This window comes from Phyllobates terribilis, unplaced genomic scaffold (genome assembly GCF_046119375.1).
Source record: "Phyllobates terribilis strain yellow unplaced genomic scaffold, ASM4611937v1 Scaffold_7__3_contigs__length_470593459, whole genome shotgun sequence".
NCBI lineage: Eukaryota > Metazoa > Chordata > Amphibia > Anura > Dendrobatidae > Phyllobates > Phyllobates terribilis.
In genome coordinates this window covers 83,638,819-83,653,425 of record NW_027362767.1, presented here as the reverse complement: position 1 = coordinate 83,653,425, position 14,607 = coordinate 83,638,819, and the positions used below count along the sequence as shown (strand labels likewise).

Sequence of the window (14,607 nt, the reverse complement as noted above, 5' to 3'; positions counted from 1 at the left end):
TCACCTCTCCCCTACGCCTGAAAACTACTGGAACAACATGTCCATCTTGAACTGTCCTCCCACCTCTCCTCCTGCTCCCTCTATCTGGCTTCCGACTGCATCACTCCACTGAAACAGCCCTGACTAAAGTCACCAACGACCTACTATCCGCCAAATCCAAGCGACACTACTCTGTCCTCCTCCTCCTGGACCTGTCCTCTGCCTTCGACACAGTGGACCATTCCCTCTTAATTCAGACTCTCTCATCTCTTGGCATCACAGACTTGGCTCTATCTTGAATCTCTTCATGCCTAACGGACCGGACATTCAGCATCTGCTATGTTCCCCAATGATAATCCGCGTGTGCTGTGCACATGCTGTGGAAATTTCCGCTGCGGATTATCATTGCGGAAAAAAAAGCAGCACTACCAATTATTTTGCGGAAGTGCTGCGTTTTCGCCACCATTGACTTGCATTGAAACGCATGGATTACGCATCACTGGATCTGTAGATGCGCATTCCATGCGTTCCAATGTGCGGATGGTACCTGGGTCTGGAGAAGAGGAGACTCTCCTCCGGACCCGGGTACCATAGAACCTGTAAAAAAAAGAATAAAATAAGAAATAAATATTATATTTACCTTCTGATGGCCCCCGCTCGCGATGGACTGAAGGACCTGTGCTGACGTCATTTAGTCATGTAACGGCAGGTCCTTCAGTGTAGTGTACCGCGAGCTGCCGGCAAGCCAGGACGGTGCGAATAAAGACTCCGGGGGCCATCAGAAGGTAAGTATAGATTTATTTTTTTATTTTTAAACATTCTTTAATGCCGTTTGCATGGATTTATATAGTGTGACCAAGTTGTCAAGCACTTTCCAAGTGATTCTAAAATCGCTTGGAAAGCGCTTGACAACCCGCATGCGGAAATGCAAGTGAAGAACGCTTCACATCCGCATGTCCCTGTCAGGAAAACGCATGTACAATCCGCATGTACAATCCGCATGTACAATCCGCATGTACAATCCGCATGTACAATCTGCATGCGTTTTTTCTGCCAGGTGAGATGCAGAAACGCTCAGGAAAAAGTCCTGAGCATTTCTGCATCGTGGGCACATAGCCTAACAGAGCATCATAAGTGAGCTCCTTCTGGCAGGAGAGGTTGTAACTTTTTTCTGTCTTTTTCTGAGCTCCTCTCAGCTGATTTATGACCGCAGACCACATCTAAGTTTAATGCGCAGTGAAACAAAGAGCCTGTAAAATCCAACTGATGCTAAATATTTAATGAAATACAATTGCAAAAATAAAATCATTTTAGCCAGACACACATTCATTTAAAATAAAATAAAAAATTGTCCCCAAAGTTGGAGAACACCTTTAAATTTGCTATACATCTTACCTATGAATATTTTTATCAGTCCGATAAACCTGCTCTGTACATAAGATAGGACCATGCATGAGGCAGACATACTATTAATGCAACTGGTGCAGCTACACAAGGGCCTAAGAGGTAAGTGGGCCACATCCACCTCCAAAACAGTAAGCCACTTCTTTCACAGACACGCAAATGGGGGCATTACGATAAGCTATTGATCTGCAAAGGGCCCATGTAGTGTTCTTGCACAGGAGCCTCGTCTGTCTGTGTCCGCTCCTGTTAATTGATGGTCTCTCCCAAGTGTGTACATCAGGAGAGACCTGTCAATCACCTGGAGCGAAGCAGGGAGAAGCCGGACGGGGGCGGTGCTGCACTAGTCTTGTCTATTCCTATGGCCCATGGTCAGTTCTTCGAACTATGTTTTCTCTAACATGTCAGGATGTGGTGTACGCTGCCCGTGGTTTAGGCAACATAATCCAGTATCGAGCAAACTCTTGTCATAGCACGTCTCTTGGATTTTAATGATTACAATAATGACTACGTTTTACTCCATATTTGTGCCGTCGTCGTTTTGGTAATACTTGGACTTGGTCTTTCTAAATTTATACTGTGACAAGTTCTGTCAAAGGGCAGCACGGTGGCTCAGTGGTTAGTACTGTTGCCTTGCAGCGCTGGGGTCCTGGGTTCATATCCCACCAAGGAAACATCTGCAAGGAGTTTGTATGTTCTCCCTGTGTTTGCGTGGGTTTCCTCCAGGTTCTCCGGTTTCCTCCCACACTCCAAAGACATAGTGACAGGAAATCTAGATTGTGAGCCCCGATGGGGACAGTGATGACAATATCTGTAAAGCACTGGGGAATTAATTGCACTGTATAAGCAAGCATAGTAAATAAACAAGGTGGTTGGTCATCGATGCTCCAGTTAATATGGGATTATGTACAATGTGATTGATGACTGATGCATCAGTTATCACTAGTCAGAAAATGTACGAGCCCATAATCATTCTAGCTCATGAGTCACGATTGCTACAGTGGTATTATTGAACATGAATTTATCATAATTGAAAAGTATTCATGGGTGCATGGTTTAATGATGGCACCAAAATGTTCATTTGTCCTTGGTTGAAACTTTGTGCTCACCTTTAAGGGTAGGTCCCCACCACCAAATAGCAGCCGTATTATCTCTTCTATGCTATAGCTGTAAAAAGTGGCTGCCCAGAGTCACACAGTTGGGGTGCAGTCAGACTGCCATATTACTCACGTGAGGATCACATCGCAATCCTCGGATTGGCTGTCGGCTCTCCTGACCTAAGCATAACCGCTGCATAGAAATACATACTGTCACGCTCAGGTCAGGAGAGCCGACAGCCAGTCCGAGGATTGTGTTGCAATCCTCGCCCGAGTAATACGGCAGTCTGATTGGTCCCTTCTGCCATATTACTCACGTGAGGACCCCTTCGCATTGCTCGGTCTGGCTGTCTGCTCTCCTGACCCTAGCGTAATTGCTGCATAGAAATATAGGCTGTCATGCTCGGGTCAGAGGAGCCACCGGCCAGTCTGAGGATTGCGATGCTATCCTTGTGTGAATAATACAGCAGTCTCACTGCACCCCTCTGCTGTATTGCTCACGTGAGGACCGCATCACATCGCTCGGACTGGCTGTCTGTTCTCCTGACCCTAGCGTAACAGCTGCATAGAAATATAGGCTGTCATGCTTGGGTCAGAAGAGCCGCCGGCCAGTCTGAGGATTGTGATGCCATCCTTGCTTGAGTAATTCAGCAGTCTGACTGCACCCCTGTGCTGTATTGCTTGCGCGAAGGTCTCATCGCAATCCTCAGCTGGCCGTCTGCTCTCCAGACCTGAGCGTGACAGCTGCATAGAAATACATGCTGTCACGCTGAGGTCAGCAGAGCCACCGACCAGTCCAAGGATTGTGATGCCATCCTCACGCAAGTACTAGAGCAGTCTGACTGCACCCTTGGGCTGTAATACGGATGAGAAAATTACGGCTGCTATGCAGATAGGCTGGGGCTCTACTGTGAATTATGTCATGCCATGAGCTGTATGAGATCACATTACTAAATCTCAAGTCATACTGTTTTTGCAATGTTATATAATACAGCGTCCACAAAGTTATATTCACCAGTAGTTTTTTGTAAAACAACAAAAAAAGTTGTGATGTCATAAACGCATAAGATCGCATGCAATATGAATAGAGATCATATTCAATATTGGATTTACACGAAATTGCATATGTACATAAGTGATTTTATACAGTCCCATAGGAATACATGAGGTTCAATATTGGGCGGTCAGAGAATATTGGGAGTTGTAGTTTTTCAACAATTGAAGAGCCACAGGTTAGGGATTCCGGCCCTAGGATGATAGGTAAGTATTACTTTCTTTTATAATGTTACTTTACACATGGGAAATTACATTGTTCCTTTCTCAGTGTCTCCTACAGCTTAACCAAGTTCCAAATGTGGATGAAGCAGAGCTGAACCTGTGAAAGACAATAAAAACCAGCTGTGTCTGTCAAAAGATACAACTGTCTATAGTTTTACATAAGGACACAGGCGAACATTAGTAAGTTACTCTGATGCTCAACGACCGAAAGGTGGAAATCACAGATTCAGATCTGCTCCGTCCGTCTGAGTATGTGCCACGCGCCCACGTGGTTTTTGTAGCAGAAGACATTTAAGGAAAATGCCGGTGGAATTTTTCCTGCAGCGTGTTTTTATTCGTTGTTTTTTTGCATTGACTTTTGTTGCCGATTTTTTTCCCCATTAATTCATATAAAATAGAATCATAGAATGTTAGAGTTGGAAGGGACCTCCAGGGTCATCTGGCCAAATCCCCTGCCAAATGCAGGAGTCAGTAAACCATCTCAGACAGATAATTGTGGTTTACAAGCAGAAGCGACCTGAAGAATGGTCAGGTCACTTCTTTTAGCCATTTCAAGGCTTTCAAAGCCTAAAGTGGTGGAAAGAAATGACAAAAGACGGAACATGTGCACTGCAAGCTGTTTTCACATTGTTGCGCATATGTTTATCCTTTTTTTTTGGGCTTTGTTTTAGTGCTTTTTCTGGTGGGTTCCAGGCGGAATCTGCCTGAAAAAGACATAGTGCGCACATACACTTATAATATTGCATGATCTCTTAATCAGATCTTATTTATTAGTAGTGACAAGACAAGACCTAACAAGAGAAAACCGTAAGGTCCTTAATAGGACCCCGCTCTATAAGATGAGGGACCGACTGCAGCTACCACAACAGACTGACAGATGCTGGTAGTAGTTTGCCCCTCTTTTCTGCCCCATCACTAAACAATTGGACCAGGTTAGTTACTACGAAAAGGTAGTTGATCTTTCTTTTGCCCAGGTTCGGACTGGCCCACAGGAGAACCGGAGAATTCTCCGGTGGGCCCCCATACAAGAATGGGCTCTCCAGTTGGCACAATACATTTGTTTTATTAATGCAATTTTCTGTACATATCTCAACATTCATTTAACAAACTACCCTGTTTATTATTATATAGAAACATAGGCAAACTTGTGAATGAGGGTAATGTGATATTTGCCCATATCTTTCATTGAAACTATGCCCTATAGAAACCTATTATATGTAGTATTCAAGTCAAGCAACAAATCACAGACGTTCTATTGTACTGGGTCAGAACCGAAAACTCAGAACGACTCTTACCCCAAGGAGAGGCGCTCGCGGACACTTATCACTTTAAAGATGTTTCGAGAGAAATAAATATTCCAGCTCAAGATATGGAAAGTTCTCTCATCTTGTGGTACAAGCCATAACTAATGGTGGAGAATCTAATCTCCCAATGATTTGTGATCGCTGACTACACATTATATCGTCCCCGACCTCAAAACTATTCCAATATTTTTCACGAATATAACCCTTTTTGCAACTCTTTCTAAAGACCAGCTGTCCTCTTCCAGCACGTCTTCTCCGCTATGTACGGTGACGGCACTTTCGCGGTACGCCAGCGTTTCACATTTTATGAATACGTACAGATGTAGCAGAGCTGAGCTTGTTAACATAGCACAGTTTATTATCTGTGACTTTGCATTGGATCTACTCACTATCTTACAGTTATCATTGTGCACAAAGTAAAACACTGTTCAATGACCGACTTAATTCTGCTTCATCTGCTCTAGATTATTCCTATCATCTATTTTTACCCCCCCCCCCAACCCCCAAAAAAAGGTGAAAAAATATTTCCATATCCTAAAATAATAATCATGCGGTCTCGATGCTTTTTTTTCTCCCCAAATTCTTTCCAAAAGTTCTGCTTTGCTGACATTTGTTATAGAAGCAAAGAGATGCAGCGGGTTAGATGATACAGTATATAGAGAGAAGGTAACAGACCATGTGTAAACAGGTATCCTGTATATATGAGAGCAGTGGTGCCTTACCCTGGGTCCGGTTCCCCTGTGGTTCAAGGATTGTGTCACGTGAAGAAGGACAAGAAGAACTTGAGAAGTGACAAGAATGACAAAACCTCTCTGGGTCATTTTTGTTTCCTTTTTTTGAAAACAGGTGCAAAAGTTTATCAAAGGGTTAATCTTCTGATATATTTTTTTTCCCCTGCAGTTTGGGAAACTAAGCCAAATTCTAATAGTTTAAAGTAATAAAAAAAATTCTAAGAAAGCAAAGTAAATGGACATGCACAGATGTCTCTCCTGTTGCTCTCTCCTTGTCTTTTACTGGCAGCAGGTTTAAAGCATTAACACTTCCATTGGGATCCCATTATAAACCCGCCTGAAAGGGGAGGGCGAGTAGGGGGGTGGTAAATTAGGTCTGACCCTTTTCTTTTTAACTTTCCTATATGGTCCTACCTTGGGTGTGTTGCTGCCACCTACTGTTCAATAAATTGATCAACAAATGTTTCTCATTTTTAAGCTGCCATTACGTTACCATCTGCTAGAATAAATTTCCTTATCACTTGATGGGGAAAAGGGTATTTCTTAAATACTTATAACCTATTTCTAAAATATTTTAAAGGCAATAAGAGATTTAGATAATCTATAGAAGTGCTTGGATCCCCTTATGTGTGGGAATATGGGAAAATGTGTTACATGAGCTGTGATTGTGACACTTCTGCGTCTTCTAGACTGCAGCAATCAGAAGCTTAAAGATCCACTATTTCTATAATATTAGTAAACTGTGATATAAATATAATTTTCATATAGCTTATAAAAATATAATATTATAATATAATACAAAAAAAAGGAAAAGAAAAATCAAAAATAGTAAAATAAAAATTATATATAAGTGTATGTGTGTGTGTATATATTTATTTTTTTAAATATATATACTGTATATATGTATAATGCAAAAAATAATGTGTATATATATATATATATATTTACATATATATATATATATATATATATATATATATATATATATATATATATACAGTTAGGTCCATATATATTTGGACAGACAACATTTTTCTAATTTTGGTTCTAGACATTACCACAATGAATTTTAAACAAAACAATTCAGATGCAGTTGAAGTTCAGACTTTCAGCTTTCATTTGAGTGTATCCACATTAAAATTGGATGAAGGGTTTAGGAGTTTCAGCTCCTTAACATGTGCCACCCTGTTTTTAAAGGGACCAAAAGTAATTGGACAGATTAAATAATTGTAAATAAAATGTTCATTTCTAGTACTTGGTTGAAAACCCTTTGTTGGCAACGACTGCCTGAAGTCTTGAACTCATGGACATCACCAGACGCTGTGTTTCCTCCTTTTTGATGCTCTGCCAGGCCTTCACTGCGGTGGTTTTCAGTTGCTGTTTGTTTGTGGGCCTTTCTGTCTGAAGTTTAGTCTTTAACAAGTGAAATGCATGCTCAATTGGGTTGAGATCCGGTGACTGACTTGGCCATTCAAGAATACTCCACTTCTTTGCTTTAATAAACTCCTGGGTTGCTTTGGCTTTATGTTTTGGGTCATTGTCCATCTGTAGTATGAAACGATGACCAATCAGTTTGGCTGCATTTGGCTGGATCTGAGCACACAGTATGGCTCTGAATACATCAGAATTCATTCAGCAGCTTCTGTCCTGTGTCACATCATCAATAAACACTAGTGACCCAGTGCCACTGGCAGCCATGCATGCCCAAGCCATCACACTGCCTCCGCCGTGTTTTACAGATGATGTGGTATGCTTTGGATCATGAGCTGTACCACGCCTTCGCCATACTTTTCTCTTTCCATCATTCTTGTAGAGGTTGATCTTGGTTTCATCTGTCCAAAGAATGTTCTTCCAGAACTGTGCTGGCTTTTTTAGATGTTTTTTAGCAAAGTCCAGTCTAGGCTTTTTCTTCTTGATGCTTATGAGTGGCTTGCACCGTGCAGTGAACCCTCTGTAGTTACTTTCATGCAGTCTTCTCTTTATGGTAGATTTGGATATTGATACGCCTACCTCCTGGAAAGTGTTGTTCACTTGGTTGGCTGTTGTGAAGGGGTTTCTCTTCACCATGGAGATTATTCTGCGATCATCCACCACTGTTGTCTTCCGTGGGCGCCCAGGTCTTTTTGCATTGATGAGTTCACCAGTGCTTTCTTTCTTTCTCAGGATGTACCAAACTGTAGATTTTGACACTCCTAATATTGTAGCAATTTCTCGGATGGGTTTTTTCTGTTTTTGCAGCTTAAGGATGGCTTGTTTCACCTTCATGGAGAGCTCCTTTGACCGCATGTTTACATCACAGCAAAACCTTCCAAATGCAAGCACCCCACCTCAGATCAACTCCAGGACTTTTATCTGCTTAATTGAGAATGACATAACGAAGGGATTGCTCACATCTGTCCATGAAATAGCCTTGGAGTCAATTGTCCAATTACTTTTAGTCCCTTTAAAAACAGGGTGGCACATGTTAAGGAGCTGAAACTCCTAAACTCTTCATCCAATTTTAATGTGGATACCCTCAAATGAAAGCTGAAAGTCTGAACTTCAACTGCATCTGAATTGTTTTGTTTAAAATTCATTGTGGTAATGTCTAGAACCAAAATTAGAAAAATGTTGTCTCTGTCCAAATATATATGGACCTAACTGTATATTTGTGTGTGTATGTAAATATACATATATATATATATATATATATATATATATATATATATATATATTTACATTGCTCAAAAAAATAAACAACAGAATATAACTCCCAAGTAAATCAAACTTCTGTGAAATCAAACTGTCCACTTAGGAAGCAACACTGATTGACAATCAATTTCACATGCTGTTGTGCAAATGGAATAGACAATAGTTGGAAATTATTGGCAATTATCAAGACACACTCAATAAAGGAGTGGTTCTGCAGGTGGGGACCACAGACCACATCTCAGTACCAATTCAGAATCTGCCCCCTACTGTTCACCTGTCTCTACACCCTCCATGCACAAGATAACTGCACTCGGTAATTGAGTATTGCACTTTAACATACAGGCTGATGACCGGATCATACAGCTTTATATGATAATCCCGACTTATTATAATTGCCAGACCTGAAATAACAAGCACTTTCCACCTATTGTGTCCCCCCATTTCCATGTAGATTGTAAGCTTGCGAGCAGGGACCTCACTCCTGATGTAACTGTTAAACTGTCTCACCTTGTATTGAATTTATTGTTTGTACATGTCCCCGCTTAATTGTAAAGTGCTGCGGAATATGTTGGCGCTATATAAATATCTCATGTGTATGGGGGCCTTCCCCTCGCTTCTTCCCCCATAGGCGTGCCCAATCCTTTTGCTTTATTGAAGATACACAGCTGCCAGAGGTGTATGGCATCAGCTGGCTCCGCTTCCCCAATTAAAATAAATATGTCAGCAGAATTTTACCATGTAATCCTCGAGCAGCATGATGAAGGGGCAGAGACCCTGATTCGAGCGATGTGTTACTTAATAGGCAGTGTGTTGCTGTTTTCATAAAATCAGTGTTTTATCAGCAGGAGATTATCATTACAGGACTAGGTGTCTCGTGCCTCCTGGTCAACTGCTTTGTGTAACCCCGCCTCCACCATTGATTGGCTGCTTTCTGCATACAATGTACATTAACAGGAAGCTGCCAATCAGGGATGGGGGCGGGGTTATACAGAGCTCAGCATTCAGAGCACTGCTAGATCTGCAGCAGAGAAAACAGTGATTTGTATCAAAAGGACAGCAAGCAGCCCAGCAAGTGACACATCGCTGGATTCAGACTCTTAACCCATGCATCATGCTGCTCTCAGATTCCATAACAAAAACATGCTGACAGATTCCCTCTAAGAACACATGCACAGTCAGCCAAACTGAGCAAGGGTGTGTGTAAGGCATCAGGAGGAATAGATGCTGTCCACAGCTATTGAAGGTGTTTTGGCATTTTTATAACTAACAGTATGGTTGCATTATCCTATACATATTGCAGATGGGGTTTTCCTCATCTACGATAGATTATAATGTTCTAATAGTGAAGTCAAAACTTAATTTAATTTTTTCCATATTTATATACTACAAACTTAATTATTGCATAAGGAACTTTTTTACAAGTGTCTCATTCACTATGTGCTCTTCTGGGGCACTTACAGGTCTTACTTGCAGTGGAGGGTCTTCTGGCTGTTGGTAGAAGTGCACCACAGGTATTATTACGGCTCCATCCAGCTGAGGAAATCTCCTAAGACAGTATGGAGTATATCTTCTTTGGGTTCTTCAGTCACTATAAGAGGTACTTCTTCTTGTGGCTTCAATAGACCTGGGCACAACTTCAAGTGGTCTCTTGAAACTGTTACAGCTGTCTTACCTCCATCTTTACTGATTAGACAGGTTTTTCTATTGTCGAACCTGGAATCTAACACAGTGTAAGGCTCTCTTTCCCACTGGTCATCAAGCTTGTGGTTTCTTCTCTTTCGCTTCAGCACAACTTCTCCAGGTGTCAAGGGTTCTGCGGGTGCACTCTTGTTGTACTGTGCTTCCTGTTTATCTCTCACCCTATTTAGACTGTCTTCGACACTGGCCTGTACTCTCTTGTACTGCTCCTGTCGGGTCGTATCCCAGTCTTCAGTGGACATGTCTGCTTCTGGCTCTACCACTCCAAGCTCCAGGTCCATGGGCAACTTTCCGGGTCTTGCTCTCATGAGGTACGCTGGAGTACAATTGGTGGAACTCACAGGTATATGATTGTACAGATCTACCAGATCAGGTAGCTTGTCTGGCCACTGATTCCTTTCTTCTAGAGGTAAGGTCTTCAGCAGGTCTATGACGATATTGTTCATCTTTTCACATAGACCATTAGTTTGAGGGTGGTACGGCGTAGTCCGAATATTCTTACACCCGTACAGATGGCAAAACTCTTTGAACAGCTCGGCTTCAAAGGTAGGGCCTTGATCCGTCAGCACCTTATCCGGGTATCCATGGGACCTGCAGAAGTGTGCTTGAAACGTTCTTGCTGCAGTTTCTGCCGTCAGATCCTTGACGGGGGCTACCAACAGGAACCGGGAATAGTGATCCACCATGGTCAGAGCATAAGAGTAGCCTGACCTGCTGGGTGATAGCTTGACGTGATCCAGGGCGACGATCTCCAAGGGACTGGGTTGTCTTGATGGACTGCAAGGGTGCCTTCTGGCTGCTGTAGTCTTTTCTTCTGAGGCTACAGGGTCCACAATCCCGGCACCACTTCTCTATGGAGCTCCGCGTTCCAACCCAATAAAACCGACTCTTCAGGAGAGTTTCCAGCTTTTTCCAGCCAAAGTGCCCTGCTTGATCGTGGTAGGCCTCCAACACCATCTGGATGTCTGTCCTGGGCACTACGATCTGCCATACCATCTCATGGGTCTTAGGGTTAACATACCTTCGGCACAGCTTCTCTCTATAGATGAACAGCTGGCTTCTCTCATTCCACAGTTGTTTGGCTTGTGGAGCAGCGTCCTTCTCCAGGGAGGAACCTTCCTGGGTTATCAGTTCTTTGATACGGCTGACAACCGGGTCGCTGTCCTGGGTCTCCTTCCAACTGTGATGAGGTAAAAGATTTAGTGTCTTACCACGATACCTCCTGGAGGTGTGCTGCTCGTGGACCCTCCCATTTCTGTGGAAGGCAGGTAGCTCAATCTCCTCCAGGTCATCCACTTCTTCTTCGGTGGCCGACTAGTGAGGCATTCTGGATAGGGCATCGGCGTTGGTTTTCTTGTGGCCTGCCCGGTACTTGATGGTGAGCTGATAGTTTGACAGTCGGGCCATCCAACGCTGTTCCATGGCTCCTAACTTGGCTGTCTCTAGATGTGTCAAGGGGTTGTTGTCAGTATAGGCCGTGAACTTAGTGGAGGCCAGGTAGTGCTTGAATCATTCAGTGATGGCCCAGACCAAGGCCAGGAGCTCCAACTTGAAGGAGCTAAAGTTTTCTGGATTCCTCTCGGTAGGACGGAGCTTCCTGCTGGCATAGACAATCACCTTCTCTTTGCCATACTGCTTCTGGCTTAACACAGCTCCTAGTCCCTCGTTGCTGGCATCAGTGTACAGCAGGAAAGGTTGGCTGTAGTCCGGGTAGGCCAGGATTTCTTCACCAGTCAGGATCTCTTTCATCACTGCAAAGGACTCAGCCTGCTCTTTACCCCACTGGAAGGGGGGGTCTGCCTCTGTGGGACTGTCCTACCAGGAGATCTTGCAGAGGCGCTGCCTTCTTGGTGTAGTCCTTTACAAACCTCCGGTAATACCTGACCAGTCCCAGGAACCGACGTACCTCCTTGAAATTCTTCGGTTCCGGCCATTTCTGGATGGCAGTGACCTTCTCTGGGTCTCGTGCTACTGTGGCGCCCCTGAGGGTTCAGTCGCCACAGGGGTACTGCACCTCAGTTCGAGGTGTGGTATCTCCTCTTCCAGGTAAGGATGGAGCATTTCTTAGGACCCCACTTTACCACTCAACACTACACCACTCCTGTTCTGAAGGGGGCCTAAATGCACCAGGGTGCTGCCCCGGCGCGGGATAGAGGAGATGGGGGGAACCAAAGATAGGGGGAACCATGTAGTGGGTGAGGGTGGAGGACACACTTTTAGGAAACACTTTATTCATTCATATTTAACCTACGCCCATCTTAAGTTCAAGGTCTTTGATTGAGGGTCTTCTGTCGGGGTCCAGCAAGAGGCTGTAGCTGGCGGAAGGTTCGCGGTCCTCGTACTCTGGCCTTGAGATGAGGAGCGGGTCAGAGTTAACCACTGTCTCTACCCGGTCAAGGTCCCTACCTAAGAAGGCCTGGAGGGGAGCAAAGGAGATAGGCTCCACAGGCAAAAGGATCCCAGGGGGATACAGACGGAGCGGAGTCGCCACCTGTATTCTTTACTCTGGCCTAGTCAGAGGGATTCCTGCTGCAAGAGGGGTGACCGGCCCCCGATATCTGACTTTGTTACTTCACATCTCAGTCAGAAAAGCCCGGAGGCTTAGTGGATCCCAAAGGGATACGGACGGAGCGGCCTACGCCACCTGTATCTCTTAAACTGCGTTTATCCAGTGGGACCCGGCCTTACACCACGTTCGTACCACACACAGTCAGGAGAAGACTTAGTGGGAGAACTTACTAAGGAGAGGAACACACACCAGAGGGGTCTCGACAGGTGCTCCTGATCTATCTGGGAAGTGCTGAACCCCCTTCCCGGTGGCCGCAGTACACCCTGCGAGTAGCAGAGAGAAGCTTTGCGGCTGAAAATTCATCTGAAAGTGAGTAAAGACCCAGATGACTTCACACATCGCCTCAGCCTGTTATTTCCTGCGCGGCACTGCACCCACCATTCCTTCTCACACTGCCCTGAGGCCTGCTCCGCCTGTGGGGAGCCGTGCCATCCAAGCTGCCCCTAACACCGGCCTCAGTGGACTGTAGCAGCGCTGGTGTCCATCACCAGGAACCGCAGGTGGTGTAGTCGAAAATACCACTCATCCTTGAAAGCCCAATATTTTTATGTGATGGCCCTGGGGACGGAACGGGTCCAGGCCACGACTGCCTCCCCGTGACCACCTACACCGACACGGCTCCGAGTAACCCCATTTCCCAGGGAGGGCTATTAGCGTCGTCACACTACTCCTTCTGGACTGACTATGTGCCCCAGGTACTGAACCTTTTGTTTGAGCAGGTGGCACTTGGAAGGCTTCAATTTCATCCCATACCGGGACAATGCTTCAAATACCTCCGCCAGGTGCTTCAAATGGTCCTCATACGTCTTGGAGTACACTATCACGTCATCCAGGTATAGCAGCACGGTCTCGAAGTTACGGTGCCCCAAACAGCACTCCATCAATCTGTGGAACGTTCCAGGGGCGTTGCAGAGTCCGAACGGCATACTGTTGAACTCTCAGAGTCCCATCGGGGTAGTGAAGGCCGTCTTCTCCCGGTCCTCCTCAGCAACTGCTACTTGCCAGTACCCACTAGTGAGGTCAAGGGTAGAGAAGTAATTTGCAGACTTTAGTGCAGCCAGGGATTCCTCTATACGGGGCAAAGGGTATGCATCTTTATGTGTTATGCGGTTTACCTGTCTATAATCTACACACATCCTCATGCTTTCATCCTTTTTCCTGACGAGGACCAGGGGAGCTGCCCAGGGGCTACAGCTATCTCTTATTACCCCTGCTTTCTTCATGTCATGCAACATTTCCTTCGCTTTCTGGTAGTGTGCTGGTGGTATGGGCCTGTAACGTTCTTTGATGGGTGGATGGTCACCTGTAGGTATATGGTGTTGCACCCCTTTGATCCTCCCAAAATCAAGTGGGTGTTTGCTGAATACCTGTTCGCATTCCTGGACTACCCTGTGTACACCTTGTTTTTGATGGACAGGAGTGGTGTCAGTCCCAACATGGAGCTGTTGACACCAATCCCCCACCTGGGTTTCTGAGTCATTACACTCCACTGTGTCTGATGAGGTTAAAGACTCTACTGTGTGTATGGCGTCCTCATTCACAGTATACAATCTGGCAACAGTGGCGTATCTTGGTAATTTAACTTCATCCTCCCCACAATTTAGGAGACGTATGGGCACCCTCCCATTGCGTACATCAACTACCCCTCTAGCAGTTAAGAGTGTAGGTCTGTGCTCTGAGCTAATGGGCTCCACTACTGCCTGGTAGTTCTGTCCCTTGAGACCTATTGCTGCCCTACACCAAATCAGCATCTCACTCATTGGGGGGATCACAATGGGTATTGGGTCTGTCACCCGTACATTACCAATCTCACCACCTGTTAGCTTTACCTGTTGCTGGTACAGGAGGGCTCATATCTC

At 44.7% G+C, this 14,607-nt stretch overlaps 1 protein-coding gene across 1 annotated transcript in view; it reads right to left on the bottom strand.

Annotated features, from left to right (window-relative positions):
• Positions 1–6,122, bottom strand: part of SMOC1 (SPARC related modular calcium binding 1) — a 301,635-nt gene extending 295,513 nt beyond the window's left edge. The window contains exon 1 of the mRNA XM_073638912.1: positions 5,782–6,122. Within this exon, the coding sequence (XP_073495013.1) occupies positions 5,782–5,880 (99 nt within the window). The 5' untranslated portion in view covers positions 5,881–6,122. The remainder of the gene's footprint in view (positions 1–5,781) is intronic.
• Positions 6,123–14,607: the final 8,485 nt, after the last annotated feature.